This window comes from Mytilus californianus, unplaced genomic scaffold (assembly GCF_021869535.1).
Source record: "Mytilus californianus isolate M0D057914Y unplaced genomic scaffold, xbMytCali1.0.p SCAF_9, whole genome shotgun sequence".
Lineage (NCBI taxonomy): Eukaryota > Metazoa > Mollusca > Bivalvia > Mytilida > Mytilidae > Mytilus > Mytilus californianus.
Window position 1 is genome coordinate 24,661,006 of NW_026262745.1, and position 22,412 is coordinate 24,683,417.

General features: G+C 32.3%; 1 protein-coding gene and 2 long non-coding RNA genes across 5 annotated transcripts in view; 1 reads left to right on the forward strand and 2 right to left on the reverse strand.

The window, feature by feature from the left end:
- The window catches only part of LOC127715307 (uncharacterized), a 156,580-nt gene that overhangs the window by 49,410 nt on the left and 84,758 nt on the right, over positions 1-22,412 (forward strand). The window lies entirely within an intron of this gene.
- The window catches only part of LOC127715249 (E3 ubiquitin-protein ligase HERC2-like), a 131,423-nt gene that overhangs the window by 46,606 nt on the left and 62,405 nt on the right, over positions 1-22,412 (reverse strand). For all 3 annotated transcript variants that reach the window (XM_052221269.1, XM_052221268.1, XM_052221270.1), the window contains 17 exons: positions 16,613-16,704; positions 15,543-15,798; positions 12,460-12,694; positions 10,966-11,119; positions 10,233-10,428; positions 8,761-9,032; positions 8,272-8,448; positions 7,555-7,691; positions 6,699-6,888; positions 6,342-6,489; positions 4,711-4,886; positions 3,545-3,734; positions 2,924-3,103; positions 2,274-2,455; positions 1,862-2,012; positions 962-1,170; positions 227-457 (listed from right to left, as the gene is read on the reverse strand). In XM_052221269.1, coding sequence (XP_052077229.1) covers positions 227-457; positions 962-1,170; positions 1,862-2,012; positions 2,274-2,455; positions 2,924-3,103; positions 3,545-3,734; positions 4,711-4,886; positions 6,342-6,489; positions 6,699-6,888; positions 7,555-7,691; positions 8,272-8,448; positions 8,761-9,032; positions 10,233-10,428; positions 10,966-11,119; positions 12,460-12,694; positions 15,543-15,798; positions 16,613-16,704 — 3,176 coding nt within the window. The remainder of the gene's footprint in view (positions 1-226; positions 458-961; positions 1,171-1,861; positions 2,013-2,273; positions 2,456-2,923; positions 3,104-3,544; positions 3,735-4,710; positions 4,887-6,341; positions 6,490-6,698; positions 6,889-7,554; positions 7,692-8,271; positions 8,449-8,760; positions 9,033-10,232; positions 10,429-10,965; positions 11,120-12,459; positions 12,695-15,542; positions 15,799-16,612; positions 16,705-22,412) is intronic.
- On the reverse strand, positions 17,360-19,178 carry LOC127715302 (uncharacterized). The gene is made up of 2 exons (XR_007988277.1): positions 17,878-19,178; positions 17,360-17,606 (listed from the first exon to the last, which is right to left on the reverse strand). It is a non-coding gene; the product is annotated as an uncharacterized LOC127715302 (long non-coding RNA).

Below are 22,412 nucleotides of genomic sequence, written 5' to 3' on the forward strand. Positions count from 1 at the left end.
TCCTTTCTTCAAACATCAATCCTTTCAGTCGCATAACTTTACTCAATACTCGGAGTACAAAATTTGTGCTCTAAATACCAAATCCATGATTTTGATTGGATGATTTCTGAGTCCGAGTACAAAATTTGTACTCCCAACATTTTTGACTGTAGGCCCTAAAATGTCAAAATCAATAATATAACTATTACAAGTTTCTTAACTAATTACTAAGTTATATAATACTTACAGTCACAAGCTCATTTAGTCTACAAATTTTGACTAGCTTGCTACCAAATTGTACATGGATTTTGCCTTTTGGTGTTATTTTAGTAACTACACCAAGACCATTGGTTGGATGTTTTACAGTGCCACCTAGGTGAGGTCTATTGTCTATACCACCTGTAACTGCCATGGCAGCCATAACTGCAGGCTGATTTGGGAATGGTGAAGTGTTGTCTTCAAATGGTTGATCTTCATCCTACAATGAATGATTCAGTTTTATCACATCTTGGAAGGAATATGAATGAACTTCAAATGTTACTGCGGATTCATTGTTTCTAATTAGTGGGTACCAATTTTTGTGGATGGAGGAAAATTTATGTTTTCATGGATACTTAAATTCTGGCTTCTGACAAATTCTAGACAATGTGTTTAGGAAATTTGTACTCTGTTGGACATTTATATTTGTGGTTCAACTATACCAATGAAATCCAGGAAAATTGGTACCCAATGAATAATAATGAATCCACAGTAGGTAAATTGTGAAAAAATCTATTAATGTCAACCAAAATATTATTGAAACTTTTAAGTAGAAGTATGAGTGGTTATCTTAAAGTTGTCAATACCAAATTTGATTAAATGGAAATCTAGATATTTATAATAACAAAGTCTTTAAATTGAATCTTTATAATTACACATAACATATACCAGGTGAATTTGAATGTAAAATAAAAGGCAAGCAGCCTGTCATGCCTGTATTTACCTGAAATTCAGATGACCTAGGTTTGTCAATGACCATGTCTGTTATCAAGGACAAATGTTCTGTAATAAAGTTGTTGATATACAAATTCCAGATGTCATGTGTATGTAGTTTTCTGATCAGAGTAATGATTTCCTCAGCGATGGTACTGGTATAGGAGGCTGTCAGAGAGACTGGTGCCCTCTGTTTGTGACCTTTCCTGGGATAATCAACTGAAATACAAACAATAAGGTGAATTCTAGATATTCATATTTACACTTTTATTGTAAGACTGCTATCCCATTAAAGTTTATCCCATATTTCTTTCCTTTTTAAATAATTACTTTACAAAGATGTTTTATAAGAATCTGTAATTTTTATTGACAATAGTGAAACATTCCAAAATTATATTTATTTCAAATGTCTCCATGACAATGTTACAACGTTGCATAGGAACAAAAAGCTTGACTTGACTTGACACAATGCCTTGCTCACACTTAAATTTTTATGTTCAGTGAACCATGAAACTGGTTCAATGCCCTAATTTGGCATATAGTAAAAATTTTTCACATCATAACAAATATGTGTACTAAGTTTTAAGTTGATGTAACTCCAACTTAACAGTAATCTAACTTAACCAAAAACATTAACCTGATGCAGGATGGACAAACAAATGGATGGAATATTAGATGGATGCACAGAGCAGAAAACATACGTGACCAAAATGTAACCTGTGGTATCTCCATATATGCAGATATATTAAGTGTCCATTATTTGCAAAATTTCTTTAAGCCATGAAGAATTACAAAAAATTTCAATAAAATCTTTGACCTCTTTGAGAGGATTTGCACAGCTGTGGTGGACTGATGGACTGAAAGGAAATAAATACTATATTCTTATTATCCATGTCCAGTTTATACTTACTTTGAGGTAAGAGTGTAGGATCAGCTACACAGGTCATCACTACTTTACCCAGCAAATTAAACAGTCTCTGTACAATCACTTTGGCTCTCACAGAATCATCTGTATTATCCCATGATGGTAACACAGAGGCCAGGAATTTCAAAGTTAATATCTAAATTAAAAGCAAAATAAGAATTTTACTGGAACAATTAAAAAAACCTTAAGATTACACTTTGAAATATTAGTTGTCTTACAATGTAACTTTGATGTTCAAAAATTAAACTGAAAACCTTATTTTTACTTTGATCTTCCTCTTCCATATGTATTCAAATATAACTGAGAGCCCTTGTTGCATTTTACTGATTTATAGATGTGGAGATGCAATTTTCCAACAAATTCTGTTAAATTAACTCCAAATGGTATTATGTCGTACCTGTTTTGTTATATTTTTACAGTGAACTTGTGCTCTATCCTCTTCAAGCACTTTAAGAAGAAGATCAATCCATCTGGGTGAACTAAGTGCTTTACAAATGACAGGCCCAGTAGCAATGGACCGAATGAATCCCAGTGTGCACCAAGTGAAGTGTTGTTCAAAAGCTACATGTACATTGGAATCTATAAAATAATAATTAATCGAATTAATATTTGCATTGTATGATCTGAAAAATGTCCCTCTTATGGAATAATGAAGAGGAGATCTAAGAGATGGTAAAGATCTACTCCATTAAGCAGTTCATAGAGGTTTTAACATCTATGCATCCAATGAAATCTTCCTTTTTCATTTACAAACAGTTCATAGAGGTTAATATGTATGTTTCCAGTGAAATCTTCTTTTTACATATACATTTGTGTACATACAGTTCAAAGAGGTTAACATGTATGCTTCCAATAAAATCTTTGTTTTACATGTACATAGTTCATAGAGGTTAATATGTATGCTTCTAATAATATCTTCCTTAAACAGATACATACAGGTTTGTGGAGTTTCAAAAAATGGAAAAAAGAATACTACATGAGAAAATATTCTTGCTTTTTATTTTTCATCCAATTCACAAAGCCCAGCATTTCTCCTATTTAACTTACTTGGACCCTGATTACAGCCAGCATCTATCACTCTCTGTAGAAGTCCACAAAGAGTTCCTACAGCAGATCTCTGCATGCATTCAGCATTCATAGCACAACAAATACATAAAGTTCTCAATAGATTTACAGTGGACCTTCTGATCTGTGATGTTGGATGTCTACTTAGTGGTCGGGATTTTTCTGGAAAAAATAACAATATGTTTTGAGTGTCTCTTTACCAAGTAGAGATATATTTACCAAATGATATAAAATTTTATATTTCAAATTTTTTCCAGAAGTAAGCCAGTGTAAGTCAAACTATGCAAAATTTTCCCAAAACATTTACATAATATGCAAAGAAAGAATTTAATTTCATTCTTTGCATTCAAATGTTGGTTTTTGTTAAAACAATTTATACCAATAACTATCCAAACTTCAAAACCATTCCATTAATCATGACAACATAAACATGGACTATCCTTGCCACTGTAAAATTCTTATGATTTTGGAGTAATGAAGCAAAGAGATGCCAAATCAACACGTCTTTAATGGTTTCTTGTATTGTTGGGGTGCTGTCTCATTGAGAAATACACTTGCTTTTATTTATAACAAACATAAAAGAGTTTTCATTATCATATTTACCAGTTTCCAAATCATCATCATCTTCTTCATCATTATCTGGCATTTCTGGGGGTTCAGCTAATTTCAGGTCATATTTTCCTTCCTTTCCCATCCTATAACTATTTGTACTACCAGTATCCCACTGGATACGGATCCAACCATCTTCTCCTAACTCACCGATCACACGTCCCATACTGGGGGCTGGACCATCCTAAAAATATTTTACATTGCATCTATCTATTTAAAAGGTATAAGAATGGAAATTAGAGGATTTTCTGTCTACCTCATTGTTCTTTAAAAAAAACACACACAAAATTTTTACTTAATTTTAGCAAAGAAAATCATGCTTTTAATAAAAAGCTTTAGTGACACAATTTCATTTCATTTAATTAACATGAATGCAATATAAATGAAGTTTCATCAGTTAGTAATTTGTTTCATTTTTTCACTGCACTTACTTATCTCACAAGAGTGAACACGCTGAAATGTCTTGCCTGCTTTACTGACCAATGATTTTATGTTTGTTGCTAGTCCTAAATATAAAGCTTTACTACAAGTATCACATAAACTTAACATGATCCAAGAAATTGAGGTCAAGGTCAGATAAACCAAACCGGAAATACATGTATGCCTTACAATCATTCCATACAACAAATATAGTTGACCTATTGCTTATAGTTTCTAAGAAACAAACTTAACTATGAAAACTTAACATTGACCAATGAATCATGAAAATGAGGTCAAGGTCAGATGAACCATGCCAGACAGACATGTACACCTTACAATCAATCTATGCATTAAATATAGTTGACCTATTGCTTATAGTATCCAAGAAACAAACCCAACCATGGAAACTTAACATTGACCAATGAACCATGAAAATGAGGTCAAGGACAATGGACATATGACAGACGGTAACTTCATAACATAAGGCATCTATATACAAAGTATGAAGCATCCAGGTCTTCCACCTTCTAAAATATAAAGTTTTTAAGTAGTAAGTTAATACAGACGCCGCCGGATCACTATCCCTATGTCGTGCTTTCTGCGACAGAAGTTACAGGCTCGACAATGAAATGATATATAGTCGTCTAATCTATCCATTTCCCCCAACAGCTGCTCTGACCATCACTCACAGAAAATCTCCACATGATTACCAACTGATATACAAAATAGGTCTAACATACCTGATCTCCCCACTTCCAGTCTACACCTCTAACAACTCTAGTGCCAATTTTCATCATAGCTGCTAACTCTGGTCCTGAAATAGGTACTGGCTGGGACTGTTTCTTGTGTTTCTGTTCCTCTAATATTGCATGTAAAGTTCCATTGTTGTCCTGGATAGGTTTATCGGGATCTGGTCCTAAAATAGGATTGTGTTTAATTAAGGACTTTACAAAACATATAGACAATACCTATACAACTATAGAATGTTTTATTTTTGTATGAGGCTAGAGAAACAGTTAGAAACATCAGTCTTGCAAAGCATTTCTACAAGTTGTGTGTTTCATTACAAAATATAATTGATGATGAAGTCAATGTACAGAAGTTGTTTCTATCCTGCATGCTTAAATTCTTCTTTAAAAGACTGAATAAATAGAGAAAATAGGTTAAAATTTAACTACTGTGAATTCAGAAATTAATGTGTGCATTTATCTTTGCTATTGTTGGACAATCAACGAAAATGCAAGCAAAATTATTGCGAATTCAGGAAATGCTATGTATAAATAATTTGAAATGCAAGTTTTTATTTATGCAATACTTATCAAGTCACAATTTCATTTAAAAACATTGCAAAAATTTCTTAATTTACAAAAACTTTTCCATGATGTTTAATAAGGCAATGTACAGCTTATATACAAAAACAGTCTAAGAATATGTGTTGTCCATGTAAAGAGATATGGCTCATTGTATATACAACCCAAACAATTACCTTGTTCCACTGGAAACTTTGTTATAAACTATGCCATAATATCTGTTTCTGTTGGAACAAATATTCTATAACCTTTATTCTGTAAGGAACAAATACTGTAATATTTGTTTCAGTGGAAATAATATTACAGAATATTTTTTCCACTTAGAACTTATATTATAAAGGAACTTCTATTTCGTGACAGGATTAGCAAGTTGATAATATTTGAAATGTAAGATATGCTTTCAACCTACTATCAAACCAAAACAAGTTATGGAAGAGAAGGGTAGAGGTTTGGAAGACAAACATATGAATATAGCCAGACAAACAAGTTACAGAAAGGGAAACATGATTGAATAGTAAGAACTTTAAATTATAAAGCAGCTAATAACAGAACAATTTCTCAATAAATCTTTTCTCAGTATTGGGATTCCTGCACTTCTTGATTTTACATATTCTCATAAAATTTGTTACATCATATTTGCAAATATTTGTTCCTTCCCTGAAACTGTATTGTCTGTAGTGCAGCAAAAGAAATAAAATGAAAGGATATATAAAATATTTTACCTCAAGTAAATCTAGAAATGTATACATTTTGTATACAGTTTTCCAAAATAATCAAAAATCAAAAACAAGAATATGTGTCTGCAGGATGGTATGCTTCTCTCACACTATAACATTTCCATGTTCAGTGAACTACAAAATCTAGGTCATAACATTTCCATGTTCAGTGAACTACAAAATCTAGGTCAAAACCATAATTTGGCATATCTTTTTAAAAGTTCACATCATAATGAACATGTGCACTAAGTTTCAAGTTGATATGCAAACAACATCGTGGTTAAAAATTATAGTTGTCTCATTGGCAATCATACCACATCTTCATATTTTGTATATGCTACTTACCTACAAGTCTCATTAATGTTTGTGTCAATCCTAATACTCCAGAATTTAACAACAAACTGACCATGTTACTCTGGTGTACTGACATTAAAATTCCCATTGTGGCCAGCAAAAATCTAGAATGGGGTAAAGCTCCTAAACTTAATCTTTCCTGAAAATATAGCCAAATATACAAAATTAGTAAGATAAATTTTCTTCTTGCCTCAATTTGCCTTGTTTTGTTATCTGAATTCCAATTTCTGATTTCCCTTTTAAAACATCTGTTTCAGTCATTTCTACTTTAAATTTGTTTTCATCTAATTTGAATCCTCCTTTTGATATAAACTTAATAATATCTATCCATTTTTTATACCAAAATACCTTTTGAGAGTCTTGGATGGAGACAGTTGGATTAATTCCTCTTTCTTTGAACATCATGTCAGACTGGATGATAAAACTTCTCAGTTCCTGAATGGCCCACTTATAGAGGTCAGAAAACTGCATCTCCAGAAGGATTCTGTCACATGGAGGTATCAGGCTGACATTAGCCAGGCAGTGGGGAATTAATGTACTGAAATATAAAGTAGAGGTCAGAAAACATTATCTCTAGGATTCCGTCACACTGTTAAATGTTTAAAACTGATGTAAGCTAACCATAACTGACTGTGATATAATGTACAGTAAACATCCTTTATAGGTTTCTATCAGGGGACAGTATAAGATGGATATAGATACACAGTAACTCATGTGTATGACATAAGTTAAGTAGTGGGCATCATCTATATAACGCAAAAAGTATTTCGGTAAAAAGGAACAATTTTTTTTTTATTCATATCTATTGTGGAGAAACTTCATGATTTTGAAACATGGGGTTGTGTAAAATACTTCTCATATATGTACTTTTTGACTATAAATGTGTATTATAAGTGATTATCTCTTGGTCTGACAATATTTTAATCCCTCGTTCATTTTTCGTACAGCTACATTAATCAATGAATGATTATTTTTTTTGAAGGAGAAATTGAAAGTTCCCTTTGAATGAATTCCACACAGAACAATAGCTATTGTATCTATAGAATGGGACAGTACTCTTTGCAAAAATTTAAATTTCCAGGTAAATTCCAACTGATTCATACAGAAGGTTTTATTTCCTTTGCAATAACTAGAGGTTCCTGTGAGATAGGATCACTCACATGATATATAAAGTGCCATGCCAACCTAATAGAACTGCACTTACCTAGCTCTTGTACCAACAGTCAACAATCCAAGCCAACCAGACAGGATGTTGTATTTGGTAGAGGGAATCAGGTAATCTTTGCTGACTAAACTTAACATATTCTGGATTCCTTTTAGTCTCAATTGAGCTCTATCAACCTTTAAACAAAATATTTATCATGGAATTTCACTGTATTTTTGATATAACTAAATATAATTTATCTATTAAGGTAGTGAAAATGATTTAAACTGGTGTAAAATCCTTCAAATCATATCTTATTCCTTATCAAAGCAGAAGTGTCCAAAAAATTAAATAACAATTTATATGACTTTTCTTCATTACACTTGGCATCAAACAGTTGATTTATATTGCATATCTTATGTAAGAGAGTGTGTACACATCAGTGTCTATCATGACAACAAATGCTGGATTTCTTATATAAATTAGTATTTTTGTATGTCATTCTTAGTATGAGTACTGACAAGTGTGTACATTCTGTTTAATATTGATAGTTTATACATCTTATTTATGACATTTTAGGTTTTTTATTTTAATAAAATAGGTTTTCATCTCAGCTGTTGACACACATATTTATTTTACTTACATTTACATTTGAAAACATAATACCAAATGCAATGCATACCAATTTCCAGTTTAAAAAAAATAAAAAAAAAATATTTGTATGCCTTTATAATCACATTTTCACATCATCATACATTAAAATAATATCCACATTACCTGGTGATGTAATGATCTCCTGAGTTTCTCTATATCTATAGGATGTTCATGTAATACAAACTCAACAATACCGTTCACCAATCCTTGGTCTATTTTAGATCCTGTCATTCTCTGCTTCAACAAACCAAATTTACGAGAACTTGATACTGTTTTAGCTATTTGTTTCCAGGAATCAACCTAAAAATTAAAATTGAAGAAAATCTGGTTAATTAACAGATAGTCACAGTGTGTGTGTGTGCAATTGATAAAAAAACACACCTAAAATTTCAACTTTTTACATACAAGCCCAATGTCTTCCTTTTTTTTCGATTATTTTTTAAAATAATTAGTTATGTCTGTATTTAAGTCAAGGATCTCTTGAAAAGGGCATTTAACCACTGCTTATTTAGATTTCTTAAGACTATAACTTTAAATCTATATGTAGCTTGAATTATGAATGGTTCTCCCTTAAGTTTTTGTAAGTTGATATAACAATGTTAAGTAAATAACCTTCTTCATTTCTGACTTTTCTCGTGATGAAGAAACTTCATCTGACTGGACAGATTTTTTCTCTGGTGTTGCTGATTCCTCTTTCAGTACAGGTTCCACTGTAAAAACAGCTTCCTCTGCTGGTTCTGTTGTACTTGAGACTTCATGGTCTTCCTCTTCTTTGATCTCTAATACAATTTGTTCAGCCTTGACCTCTTCACTTATTCCAGTGGCTCCCTCTAAATCCTCATCACTTTCTTTCTTTTCTTCCTCTTCTTCTACATGAGAAAGGCCTAATATATAAAATAAAAAATGAAAATTTAAGTTGCATGATTTTATATTTGTTTGGTAAATAATAGTACTTGTGTCAGTGAATTACAAAAAAATGCACTAGTATGACCTTCCATAAACTTGTAATTTATTGCTATTTTGAATGGCATACCCAATTACTCATCAAAATTACTTTCCTGATTTTATATACATTCCTATATTTAACTACATGCAAAACTGTAAATGATAATTGGTAGGTTCAGATTTTAATTCATCCCTTTTGTATTGATGGTTTTAATGTTAAACACCTCTTTTAACCACATTGATTGTTTCTATGTTAAGCGCTTATAGTAGTTTTAATTAGATAATGCGCTATATAAATATTTTTAAAATATTGTAAATAATAAAGCGATTCCATTCAGGACAAAGTGGGATTTGGTTCTCTACTTGAAAAAGAGATATGTTGGATACAGGCAGAAATGTGCATTGCAACATGCCACCAATGCATACCTCTTTTTACAATTATTTTCTATCATTCAGAGAGAGAAGTTATCTCTTGATACAAGTCATAAGATTTGACATCCCCATTCTGAAGGAAGTGGCTGTGACTTTAAAATACATCCTGCACCACCATAACTTAAACATGAAGTAAAAGTTTGTACCTCACTACTTATCATCAATATTTCTGAGAAAAATTGATGTAGTGGATTTATTATCATTTGTGGGATACCAATTTACCAGGATTTCCTGGGTACAGTTAAACCAGGAATCTAAAAGTTCAACAAAGCACACATTTTCCTAAGGCTTCCATACAGACTTTGGCAAATCCAGGAAAATACCTGTTTTCCTCAATCCACGAAAAATAAATGATTCCGTAGTATGTAAAATTAAGAATGGAAATGGGGAATGTGTCAAAGAGACAACAACCTGACCAAAGAGCAGAAAACAGCCGAAGGCCACCAATGGGTCTTCAACACAGTGAGAAAATCCCGCATCCCAGAGGTGGGCTTCAGCTGACCCATAAACAAAAATGTGTACTACTAGTTCAATGAAAATGGACGTCACACTAAACTCCAAAACATATAAATATCCTAAAATTAAAAAACATACAAGACTAACAAAGGCCAGAGGCTCCCAACTTAGGACAGGGGAAAAAATGCAGCGGGGTTAAACATGTTTTGTGAGATCTCAACTCTCCCCTATATCTGTATACACTGTCTTACGTTTAGATTTAATCCTTTCATCCATCATCTTCATGGTAACTTGTTTCCATCGTGGATGACTTCTCAGCATTTTTGACCTACTCATTGCATGAACTTCATTCCCTGCAGCAGGTCGAAGTTCATTAAACAGGAAGTGACATCTTTCTATTACAGGTGCACACACTTCTTTGTAAGATCTTCCTTGATCTTGATGAGCCTAAAATGGAAAGTCAATCATAATACTGAATTAAAAATCTTCTTTTAATTTCTTTTTTATGACTACTGGTAAATACATAGAAAATAAAAGAGGTTAACAGTGTTCAACAGTTTTTATGTTATTTTATGTCCACTGTACATTTGAATATAACTTCATAGATGCTATTAATCTAGATCTGGAGTTCTAAAATATATATTTTAGTGTCAAAATTTGCACCTCTTTTTATCATGCATTTTAGAAATTACATGACCTCAAAAATATTATAACATTTAGTTTCTATCAAACTGCTTTATCGTTCTGAACATGTATGAAAAATTTGCCACTGGACATTAAGCAACCAAAAATCAATCAATGCAACTGCTTTATGCCAATTTCTTTTTTTCATATATATATATATCCCTCTGTTTCAGGTAAACTTAAACTGAAGATAATATATAATAGAGTAGATGCTTATTTTTACATCAGTTACAGTGGAAAATTGTACTTACTTACATTGTAATTGAAAGTATCACATGAAAATTCTTATCTAATAAATACCTTGACAAGAGTTTTTTTGGTCTGATTTACAATTTTGAAGAGTTCTACAAGAGATCTAGGCAGATGTTTATCTCTCTCTGTCTGTCCATACTCCACCAAACTCAGGGCTGCATGTCCCAAATCATCATGCTTTAATAAAACTGCTAGTAATAACCTTAAATAAATAAAAAACTTATTTTGTAGAAACTCTAAAATTGTTTTTATCCATGTGATCAAATGATAATATTTTTCTTACTTATGGGTTGTCTAGTATGAAATAAATTTATGGTATGGGTATTGCTCATTGTTGAAGACTGTACAATGACCTGTAATTATTCACCTCTTTGTCCTTGAACATTATGGATAGTTGTCTTAGTGGCAATCATACCACATCTACATATTTTCATATTGTTTACATATTATGGTCAAACACAATGTAGTGTGATAAATAGAGAATATCATATGGCTTTTTCAATATCACACCTGTATCAACCCGAGACACCAATACACCTTATCGCTATTTGTCCGCCATTACTGGACACCAAAAAAGTTCCCGTAAAATTTTGACGTCATAATAGAAAATATCTGACGCCACAATGGAAAAGTGATTGTTGTATGACGTCAAAAGTTCAAGCGGGACAGATTCTCGGGTCAAGCGGGAATAGCGATAAGGTGTATATAATCCCAAGAGCTCTGCTCGAGGGATTATATTGGTTGAGGGTTGATAGGGTGTGTGATATTGAAAAAGCCATATCATATACACTTTATTATATACATATACCTCACGTAGATGTTTTTTATTTGACATGATGTCATACAGGTAAGGAGGTTTGAAATGACGTCATACAGATTATAGGTTTGGCATGACGTCATACAGATTATGGGTTTGATAAAGCCTTTGCAACAGTGACTGCAATCGATGACGTGACGTTATACAGATTAAAGGTGTGATAAAGCCTTTGCAACCGTGCTGATATCGATATCATCACGGATGGCTGATACAGCACAATTGCCAATGATTGTATTACACATACAATTTATCTGTATTTACTTCTAAGTATATAATAAATACCATCATATCTATATTTTTTCAATTCTGATCTATTGTAAATTTTTATTAAAAATTCTACATTTATGAAAAGCTGTTACTTAAACTTTCAGTAGCAAACATCCTTTTAAAAAAGACATATTTTAGAGTGTCTGTATGTTTGTTCCTCAACTATAAGTATAATTATGTCTGGTAATTCATCTATCTATGAACATTCAAATTGTTATATCAGTCATGTTATATATAATATCTACAAATTTCAGTTTATGTGTATATTACTAGCAATTACTAACATCTGCATTTATATGTTATTTACTAATGTTAATGAGGCAGAGTACCTTAACAATTTTCAATGTAGTTTTATTTGATCCAACAAATGTACCGATATTCATAAAAAACTAAAATAAAAAAATACAACAACAGCAATTTCCCTTTGAACTTCTCTAACCACATTTATTGAGGCTTACCTTCCTACTTCTTCTATAGGATGTTCATGACTAAAATGTATATTGAGTAAGTTATGGTGTTTACAATATTTCTCCATTATAGCTAGGAATGTTTTAACATTATGGTCTGTAATTCTGCCCTCGACCAATGACTGTAGGAATGGCTGTGTTATGTCAGTCTGTGTACTCAGAGGATCAAACGATTCCTTATCTTCTGATGTTGGTATATGTCGCTGTTCAGATGTAGGAGTAGTACCTATTTTTAAATACATATAAATTCTTCCAATGGTATTCATAGAAGGCATTTTCAAGTTGTATTTACTCAAATTTGGGGTTTTTCCCCAGTTGGAGTCTTTCACATGAATAAAAGGAGATTTAAAGTTTACATCAATAAGGCTACATCCTCAAGTTTGATATGAATTAATTAATGTTACCAGAAAAATAACACGAGGAGCTACAATATTTATATGTATATTTATTAGTTGTAAAATCAACAAGTTCACCTTTATTCTAATTTCTAATTATCTAAAAAAACAAAACTTGATGTAAAAATGGAAGCTCCATTTAACTGTCTTTTAGACTTAAATATTAGGCAGCAAATTTCTGTCTTTGATATTTCATTGCTCTGTATTTTAAGCTTTGAATGTTTAACCTTTCGCAGCTATAGTGGTTGAATCCATTGCCTATCTTTCAAATTTTATTCCTATAATCAAAGAGCTGATTGCTCTGAGGTGGAAGAAGATGCATAAAAGGTAACTTGAATTACCATAAAAGCAGCCCACACCAACCCAGCCTGCTTTGTCCCATTATTGCTTTCGACGTATTTTTTTCTTCCAAAAATAATAATACTCATAACTCAACCAAAACTCACTATACTTAACATAAAAATCTGCAAATACTGTTGATTCAAATTAAATTTTCTATAACTAAATTCCATACATTCGTCTCAGCATGGTCAACTTGATGCAATGCAATTTCGCCAAGCAATTATAACAGTAATTGATTTGGTTTCACTTGAAAGTTTTCTGTCAAAGGCAGATAGTTAACTTTAAAAAAAAACTGGCCACCAAGATATTAGTCAAGTTTGCTTAAATTAGGGTTTTTTCATTATAAACATATATTGAAAAATTCTAAATATATCCAATGCAGATATGTGTCAGGCCAAGGATTGACCGGTCATGTCAGGTGATGACCTTGCTATGTTATTGCGATAATTAAGAGTCAAGCGCACACGTGAATCTGCTGGTGTTTTACACATCAATGCACCGTCAGTTTACAGAATCACGTGTGCGCTTGACTCTTTTAGCATTTCAAACCCGTTCATTTAAAGTGCTTGACCCATATATCATATTTGTTTTTCATCTAATACTTTTACACAAAAGTATGAGGATAGGAATGGCATTTTCCGTCAGGAGTCACACAGCCCTTTTCTGAAATTTTTCATGAAAATAAAACTATTGACAGCAACGAATTACTGGTTCCATACTCGAGCCTTGATAATGTGTCATTTTTGTGTGTACCTTAATGACGAATAACGGTAAAGAGCTGGACTATTCAGTTGTTAAATCCCGTTTTTTATCACTTCTAAAACTTTGAAACTTATTAAGGCAATAAAGGCAATCATTGGGGACATTCCAACAATGACCGACATGAAAACTACGTACTTTCGAAATGGAATCCGTCAACAGACATTAATTTGTACATTGATATTTCTGTCAACGGACGGTGCATCGTTTGATGTGTAAAACACCAGCAGATTCATGTGTGCGCTTGACTCTTTATTATCGCAATAACATACTTAGATATTCTAACTTTCGTTTTAAAAAACACATGTTGTCTAAAACTGGAATATGACTTAATTGATTGCATTAAAGATCTGAACACAGACGGAACAATTAAATCTGTGTATTTTTTCAAGCATCATTGATTTGAAGTCGTACTCTCCATGTATATACTTGGCTTTAACTCAAGATGGATTGTATGAATATATGACAATTCTGTTTATCATTATTTTGAAACTTTCAGATGCACAATTAAAATTTCCCATTTGTGCAGATGCGCAGATACGTAACCAACGTGGTTTAAATTAACCGGAATAATCCAGTTGTTTTTTTCCGATAATTCCAATTATTAATCTACCAAAGACAATTATTACAACAATCAGTGAAAATTATTATCATGACCTATTAATGTTCCAAAACAAGCCATCAACTTTTAATTAATTTTTTTTTCATGTGTGTTCATGAATTTCGAGAATTTATACCATAAAAATATCTGAATAAGTTTATTAAACTTTAATACCCATAATATTATTATTTTTTAATAATTGCAAGGACGTATAAAACGTCCTTGATAAAAGCAGTCAATATAATACTTCCACGATAAAAGTAAGGAGAAGTAACCTAGGGTGAACGTACTATATGGGGACGAACTCAGGGCGAACGGACCAAGGGCGATCATGTAATCAAGGCGAACCGACCCCATTCCAAATTCACGCATGCGTACTACAAACTCTACTTTAAAGACATCCGGTTACAAGTAAACAAATAACGTTCATGTAAGATGAGATGAAATCTAATAATTTACATAAATAAAAGGGTTGATATTAATACATTAAAACATGAGAAATTATAACACTAACGATAGTGATTGTTTTTCAAGCCTAACTAATAAATTAAATGATGCAGATGCTTAGATCATGTGTAAACATCGATGTCAAGATATGGCACGGAAGTTGTTATCAAATTGTAAAGCACAGAAAGGGATACGGCATACGTCCTGGTGATGGTTCAATGATTTTACAGCCGGCAGTAAAGGCTTTCAGAAGACATGAAGTCTTCTTCCACCAAAAAACCACCATTATAATAATTATTTTGTTACTGTAATTAAGAAAAGATAGATCTACGTTTTTTTATTTTTTATTAATTTGTGAGTTATAAATTTGTTAGATAAGTAACTTTGTGTCCTTCTAAAAGATTACCGGTATACTATACAGGTTTCCTGATAAATTAACTTTGGTGCAAGCTAACATACACTAAGTAAAAAAAGTTTTGATAAGCTTATGTCCTATTTTGCTGGCAATGCCAGGGAGAAAAAGATCTGACCTGGTGTAGTTGAACAACTCCTTGTTTCTCCTTTCTCTTCCTCAAACTGATTATTAGGCTGCAAAACCTTCAGCCCTCCAGCAAAGAATTCTGCCTTAAGCCAATGGTCATGCTCATGTTCCTCCTGTGAGAGAGGGGTGCTCCTAGCCTGATAGGAGGCATGTAAGCCTAACAGCATGCCTAGGGTACGTTCAACATCCATTAGTGGAGATGATGCTGTGTTTCTGTCAGTTGATTGTACAGTATCTTTCTCAGGCTGTTAAATAGTAAATAAATCATATTTCAATTTAAGAAGAGGATTAACATTATTATTAGACCGTGGATTTATCATTTTTCATGGGTACCAATTTTTGTGGATTAATGAAAAATTGTATTTCATGTATTTTCATGCATACTTAACTTCATGGTTATGAGAAATTCTGTATACAATCTTATACAAAATTTGTATTTTGTTAAAATACTTAATTAGTGGTTCACTTATACTTGCGAAATCGAGTAAAATTAGAACCCCACAATAGACTATTTATATATTACCAACTTTTGACTGGATTTTATAATTTTTCGACAGGTTACCTACTTTGTGGTAGGACATTCTGGTAGTCGGTCAGGTAGGAGCAATCAAAAGAGGTAAAATCAAATGTATAATCGGTGCGATTTGCGGGTAAAGTTTACTGTTTTCTGAAGATTTAGTCGTGTATAGAAAACATAAAACAGTTAATTTTCCCCCTAAATTATACCGATCATAAGCTTGATTTTACTTCTTTAGCTAGGTCTTACTTGACCGAGTACCAGAATGTCCTACCACAGAGAAGGTAACCTGTCGAAAATATATAAACTATGGAGTCAAAAGTCGGTAAAATGAAAATAGTCCATTAATAATGAATCCACAGTATTAGTAATATTAAAATATGTCAACCTAAAAAAAAACAGCTTCTCCAAAAATTCAAATCTATTGTTATTTAAATAATTTTGGCTGAAAGTTGTTTAAAGATTTTAAGTTATAGTATATTATTACACAAGTTTTTATTTTATTAATTACAGGAAAGCCTTAGCAGTTGAGATTAACTTACATCTAGATACTGTCCCACATAATATGACTGCATCATCTCTCTGGCCTCAGATGAATGGTAATAGTTCTCAAAAGCCATTGTAGCATCTCTCCCTGTAAAGTGAGGTCAGAAAATTTTATTGAGAAATAAGTTTTTGTATCAAATATCAGACATCTTTTTTATAATAAATAAAATGCTTCGCTGGGCGCAGCTTGATACGACCGCAGAGGTCGAACCCTGAACAGTTGGGGCAAGTATGGACACAACATTCAAGCTTGATACAGCTCTGAATTTGGATTGTGATTAAATATTTGACACAGCATAGGTTTCTGACACAGAAAGAATGTGGTCTAAGAACTTCAATTTTTTTAATTTACCTATTATGGTCCAATGTCCAAAATCAAAATACATGTTTAGATTCAGCATATCAAAGTACCCCAAGAATTCAATTTTTGTTGAAATCAAACTAAGTTTAATTTTGGACCCCAACTTGGACAAACTTGAAAACTGGTCCCATAATCAAAAATCTAAACACATGTTTAGATTCAGCATATCAAAGTACCCCAAGAATTCAATTTTTGTTAAAATCAAACTAAGATTAATTTTGGACCCTTTGGACCTTAATGTAGACCAATTTAAAAATGGGACCCAAAATTAAAAATCTAAAATCACGGTTAGATTTGGCATATCAAAGAACCCCAATAATTCAATTTTTGATGAAATCAAACAAAGTTTAATTTTGGACCCTTTTGAACTCAATATGAACCAATTTGATAGCGGGCCAACAAATAAAAAATCTAAATACATGGTAAGATTCAGCATATCAAAGAACCCCATATATTCAATTTTTGTTGAAATCAAACAAAGTTTAATTTTGGACCCCAATTTGGACCAACTTGAAAACTGGGCCAAAAATCAAAAATCTAAATACATGTTTAGATTCAGCATATCAAAGAACCCCAAGAATTCAATTTTTGTTAAAATCAAACTAAGTTTAATTTTGGACCCTTTTGACCTCAATGTGGACAAAGTTGATAACGGGGCCCAAAAATCCCAAAAATCAAAAATCTAAATACATGGTTAGATTCAGCATATCAAAGAACCCCATATATTCAATTTTTGTTGAAATCAAACAAAGTTTAATTTTGGACCCCAATTTGGACCAACTTGAAAACTGGGCCACAAATAAAAAATCTGAATACATGGTTAGATTCAGCATATCAAAGAACCCCAAGAATTCAATTTTTGTTAGAATCAAACTAAGTTTAATTTTGGACCCTTTTGACCTCAATGTGGACAAAGTTGATAACGGGGCCCAAAAATCAAAAATCTAAATACATGGTTAGATTCAGCATATCAAAGAACCCCATATATTCAATTTTTGTTGAAATCAAACAAAGTTTAATTTTGGACCCTTTTGAACTCAATATGAACCAATTTGATAGCTGGGTCCACAAATAAAAAATCTAAATACATGGTTAGATTCAGCATATCAAAGAACCCCATATATTCAATTTTTGTTGAAATCAAACAAAGTTTAATTTTGACCCCAACTTTGACCAACTTGAAAACTGGGCCCATTATCAAAAATCTAAACACATGTTTAGATTCAGCATATCAAAGAACCCCAAGAATTCAATTTTTGTTAGAATCAAACTAAGTTTAATTTTGGACCCTTTTGACCTCAATGTGGACAAAGTTGATAACGGGGCCCAAAAATCAAAAATCTAAATACATGGTTAGATTCAGCATATCAAAGAACCCCATATATTCAATTTTTGTTGAAATCAAACAAAGTTTAATTTTGGACCCTTTTGACCTCAATATGAACCAATTTGATAGCAGGGTCCACAAATAAAAAATCTAAATACATGGTTAGATTCAGCATATCAAAGAACCCCATATATTCAATTTTTGTTGAAATCAAACAAAGTTTAATTTTGGACCCAAATTTGGACCAACTTGAAAACTGGGCCACAAATAAAAAATCTAAATACATGGTTAGATTCAGCATATCAAAGAACCCCATATATTCAATTTTTGTTGAAATCAAACAAAGATTAATTTTGGACCCCAATTTGGACCAACTTGAAAACTGGGCCACAAATAAAAAATCTAAATACATGGTTAGATTCAGCATATCAAAGAACCCCATATATTCAATTTTTGTTGAAATCAAACAAAGTTTAATTTTGGACCCCAATTTGGACCAACTTGAAAACTGGGCCAAAAATCAAAAATCTAAATACATGTTTAGATTCAGCATATCAAAGAACCCCATATATTCAATTTTTGTTAAAATCAAACAAAGTTTAATTTTGGACCCTTTGGACCTTAATGTAGACCAATTTGAAAACTGGACCCAAAATTAAAAATCTAAATACATGGTTAGATTCGGCATAACAAATAAATAAATGTGGTCAAAGATTTTACAAATATAATGCGCCATACTGTCCAATTAAAGATTACTTCTTGAAATTTTTCAATATTTGAAATTTGAAAAAAAAATAATATTTGAAGAATGATTCTTTTTAATTTCTGAAATCTGAAATGAGAAAAAATTGACCCCCCACAATTTCTTTAAACCCCCCCCCCCCCTTTTTTCCCCCAAAAAATTCTTTCCCTCAAGATATGGTCATAATCTCAATTCAAATTTCCAATGGAGTTTGCAACCATAATTACCCATTTAAATTTACCATAGTGCTAACTTAATCTATTTTATAATAGAATTTAAAATATAGTGTCAAATCTTTCATATGGATTTTGTTGTAAAAAAAAAGATGCAACATTTGCAGATATTTTTACTGGTCTTCCTTTATAAATATGCATTTCTTTAAACACAATTTAAAAGCAGTGTAAGGGAAGTAACCAAAATGTTGTATTTGGATTACCTCCCTTACACTGTTTTAAATTATCTTAATTGTTCATTAACCATTACTTTATACATAATTTAAAAGCAGTGTAAGGGAGATAATTTCAATGATGTATTTGATTTATCTCCCTTACACTGCTTTAAATTATGTTTTGTACTAAAGTATTTGTCCATTAACCAGGACAACCTTGTTTTTCCCCCTTTTTTGCCCCTAATTCTTAAACGGTTTGAGCCATAACCCCCCAAAGCAAATCCTAACCATCCCTTTGTGATATGGAAACTTGTAGTATAATTTCAGAGAGATCCATACACCTTTCCACAGTTATTGTCTGGAAACTAGAAAATGCTTATTTTTGGCCCCTTTTTGGCCCCTAATTCCTTAACTGTTGGTACCATAACCCCCAAAATCAATCCCCACCTTCCTTTTGTGGTATTGAACCTTATGGTAAAATTTCATAGAGATCCATTCACTTAAACTAAAGTTAGAGTGCGAAAACTAATGCGTATTCGGACGACGACGCCGGACGACGACGACGCCGGACGACGACGACGACGCCAACGTCATACCAATATACGACCACAAAAATTTTTTTGCGGTCGTATAAAAATGAATTAGATGTTTTTTTTCAAACACATAAATGTCTTCAATCTTCATTTTTCCTGTTTAACTTACAAAGCATTATATCTAAAAAAAAAAAAAAAAAAAATGCTCCGCTGGGCACAGCTTGATACGACAGAAGAGATCGAACCCTGAACAGTTGGGGCAAGTATGGATACAACATTCAAGCTTGATACAGCTCTGAATTTGGATTGTGATTAAATATTTGACACAGCATAGGTTTCTGACACAGAATGAATGTGGTCTAAGAACTTAAAAATTTTAAATTTACCTATTCAAACCATATCATTATTATTTGCTTTTATATATAAATCAGAAATAACCAATTTAAAATGGAAAATTTTAAAGAGAAAAAAAGGAAAAAAAGGAAAACAAATCCCCCCCCCCCCCAAATGTTTTGAACCCCCTTATGATTCATCACCCCCAAACTCAATCCCAGCCTTCCCTTTGTGGTATGGTACCTTGCAGTACAATTTCAGAGAGATCCATACACTTGAACAAGGATCCGGAAATTTTTCCAGACAATTTCGGTCATTTTGAGATGTTTGAAAAGTGGTGCCCCTTTTCAAATTGTCGATATCAATTTGACTTTATTCATAGCATCAACGAACATGACGAACTTGTATTGCTGTTTCATCGCATTTACTAAGTAAATGTCTTACCATTACCATGAAGGACAGTTAAGGGAAGGCAGCAGTCTAAAATTGAAATGATTTTAATGACTCAAAATGGTTAATTTCTCAGACATTGCTTACGTTTCTTTCGATTTGACAAAAGTTAAAACCGGAAGTTTGCGATATTTTAAAGTACAAATAATTCTGGATTCATTTCCGGGATTTGTTTTGTTTATCAAATTGACAGGAAATCACCGGCTTTTTATGGCTTTTTTATTTTATTACCTTTAAAAGTGTTTGAATATAACAGATAATAGTTGCACTCATTTAATTTAGCATGAAATCAATTTGCATTTTACGATTAAATATTAAATTTACTGAAGACAATTCACGCATGCGTATTACTTAGTAAATAAAGCACATGTGTTACTCATGAAAAAATACTTTTTTCTACGTAAATTTAGATTTAATTTTTAAATCAGAATTGATGACTGTCTTTGATGAAAAGTAAATAAATAATGAATACACTTGTCAGGGAACTTTAATGTTTTAAAGATATTATTCTGAGCTTGTGATCACTGTCAGGTGTGAATTAAAACCACAGGTAAAAAGTGATTAGCGATCATTAGCCTATGTTTCCCGGAGGCATTGATATAGATATTAGGAGGGACCTCAGGATTACCAAACTACTGTAGTGGCAGTTTTATTACAGGAAAGGGATTATAAACAAAAACAAGTGATCACAAGTGCAAAATGGCGATTACGAAATCCGATTTCAAACATTGAGTCAATGAAATGACCGAAATTACTTCTGTAAAAAAATAAAATTTGTCCTAAATCCCAATTACTCGTTTAGGACAAATAGTTTTATCTTAGGACATGACTGGCAAATATGACCGTTTCCGGACCCTTGCACTTGAACACAAGTTATTGTCTGGAAACTAGAAAAATGCTTGTTTTTTTTGCCCCTTTTTGGCCCCAAATTCCTAAACGTTTAGGGCAATTACCCCCAAACTCAAACCCAGCTTTCCCTTTGTGATATGGAACCTTGTAGTACAATTTCATAAAGATTCATACACTTACACACAAGTTATTGTCCTGAAACTAGAAAAATGCTTGTTTTTTGCCCCTTTTTTGCTCCTAATTCCTAAAATTTTGAGTCAATTACCCCCAAAATCAATCATGGCCTTCCCTCTGTAGTATGGTACCTTGCAATGCAATTTCAGAGAGATCCATACACTTGAACACAAGTTATTGTCTGGAAACTAGAAAAATGCTTATTTTTGGCCCCTTATTCCTAAACGTTTTGGGCAATTACCCCCAAACTCATTTCGAGCGTCCCCTTTGTGATATGGAACCTTGTAGTACAATTTCAGAAAGATCCATACACTTACACACAAGTTATTGTCATGAAACTTAAAAAATGCTTGTTTTTTGCCCCTTTTTTGGCCCCTTAATTTCTAAAATTTTGAGGCAATTACCCCCAAAATCAATCCCAGCATTCCCTTTGTGATATGGAACCTTGTGGTACAATGTCATAGAGATCCATACACTAACACACAAGTTATGTCTGGAAGTTACAAAATGCTTATTTTTTGGCCCCTAATTCCTTAACTGTTGGTACCATTACCCCCAAAATCAATCCCAACCTTTCTTTTGTGGTATTGAACCTTATGGTAAAATTTCATAGAGATCCATTCACTTAAACTAAAGTTA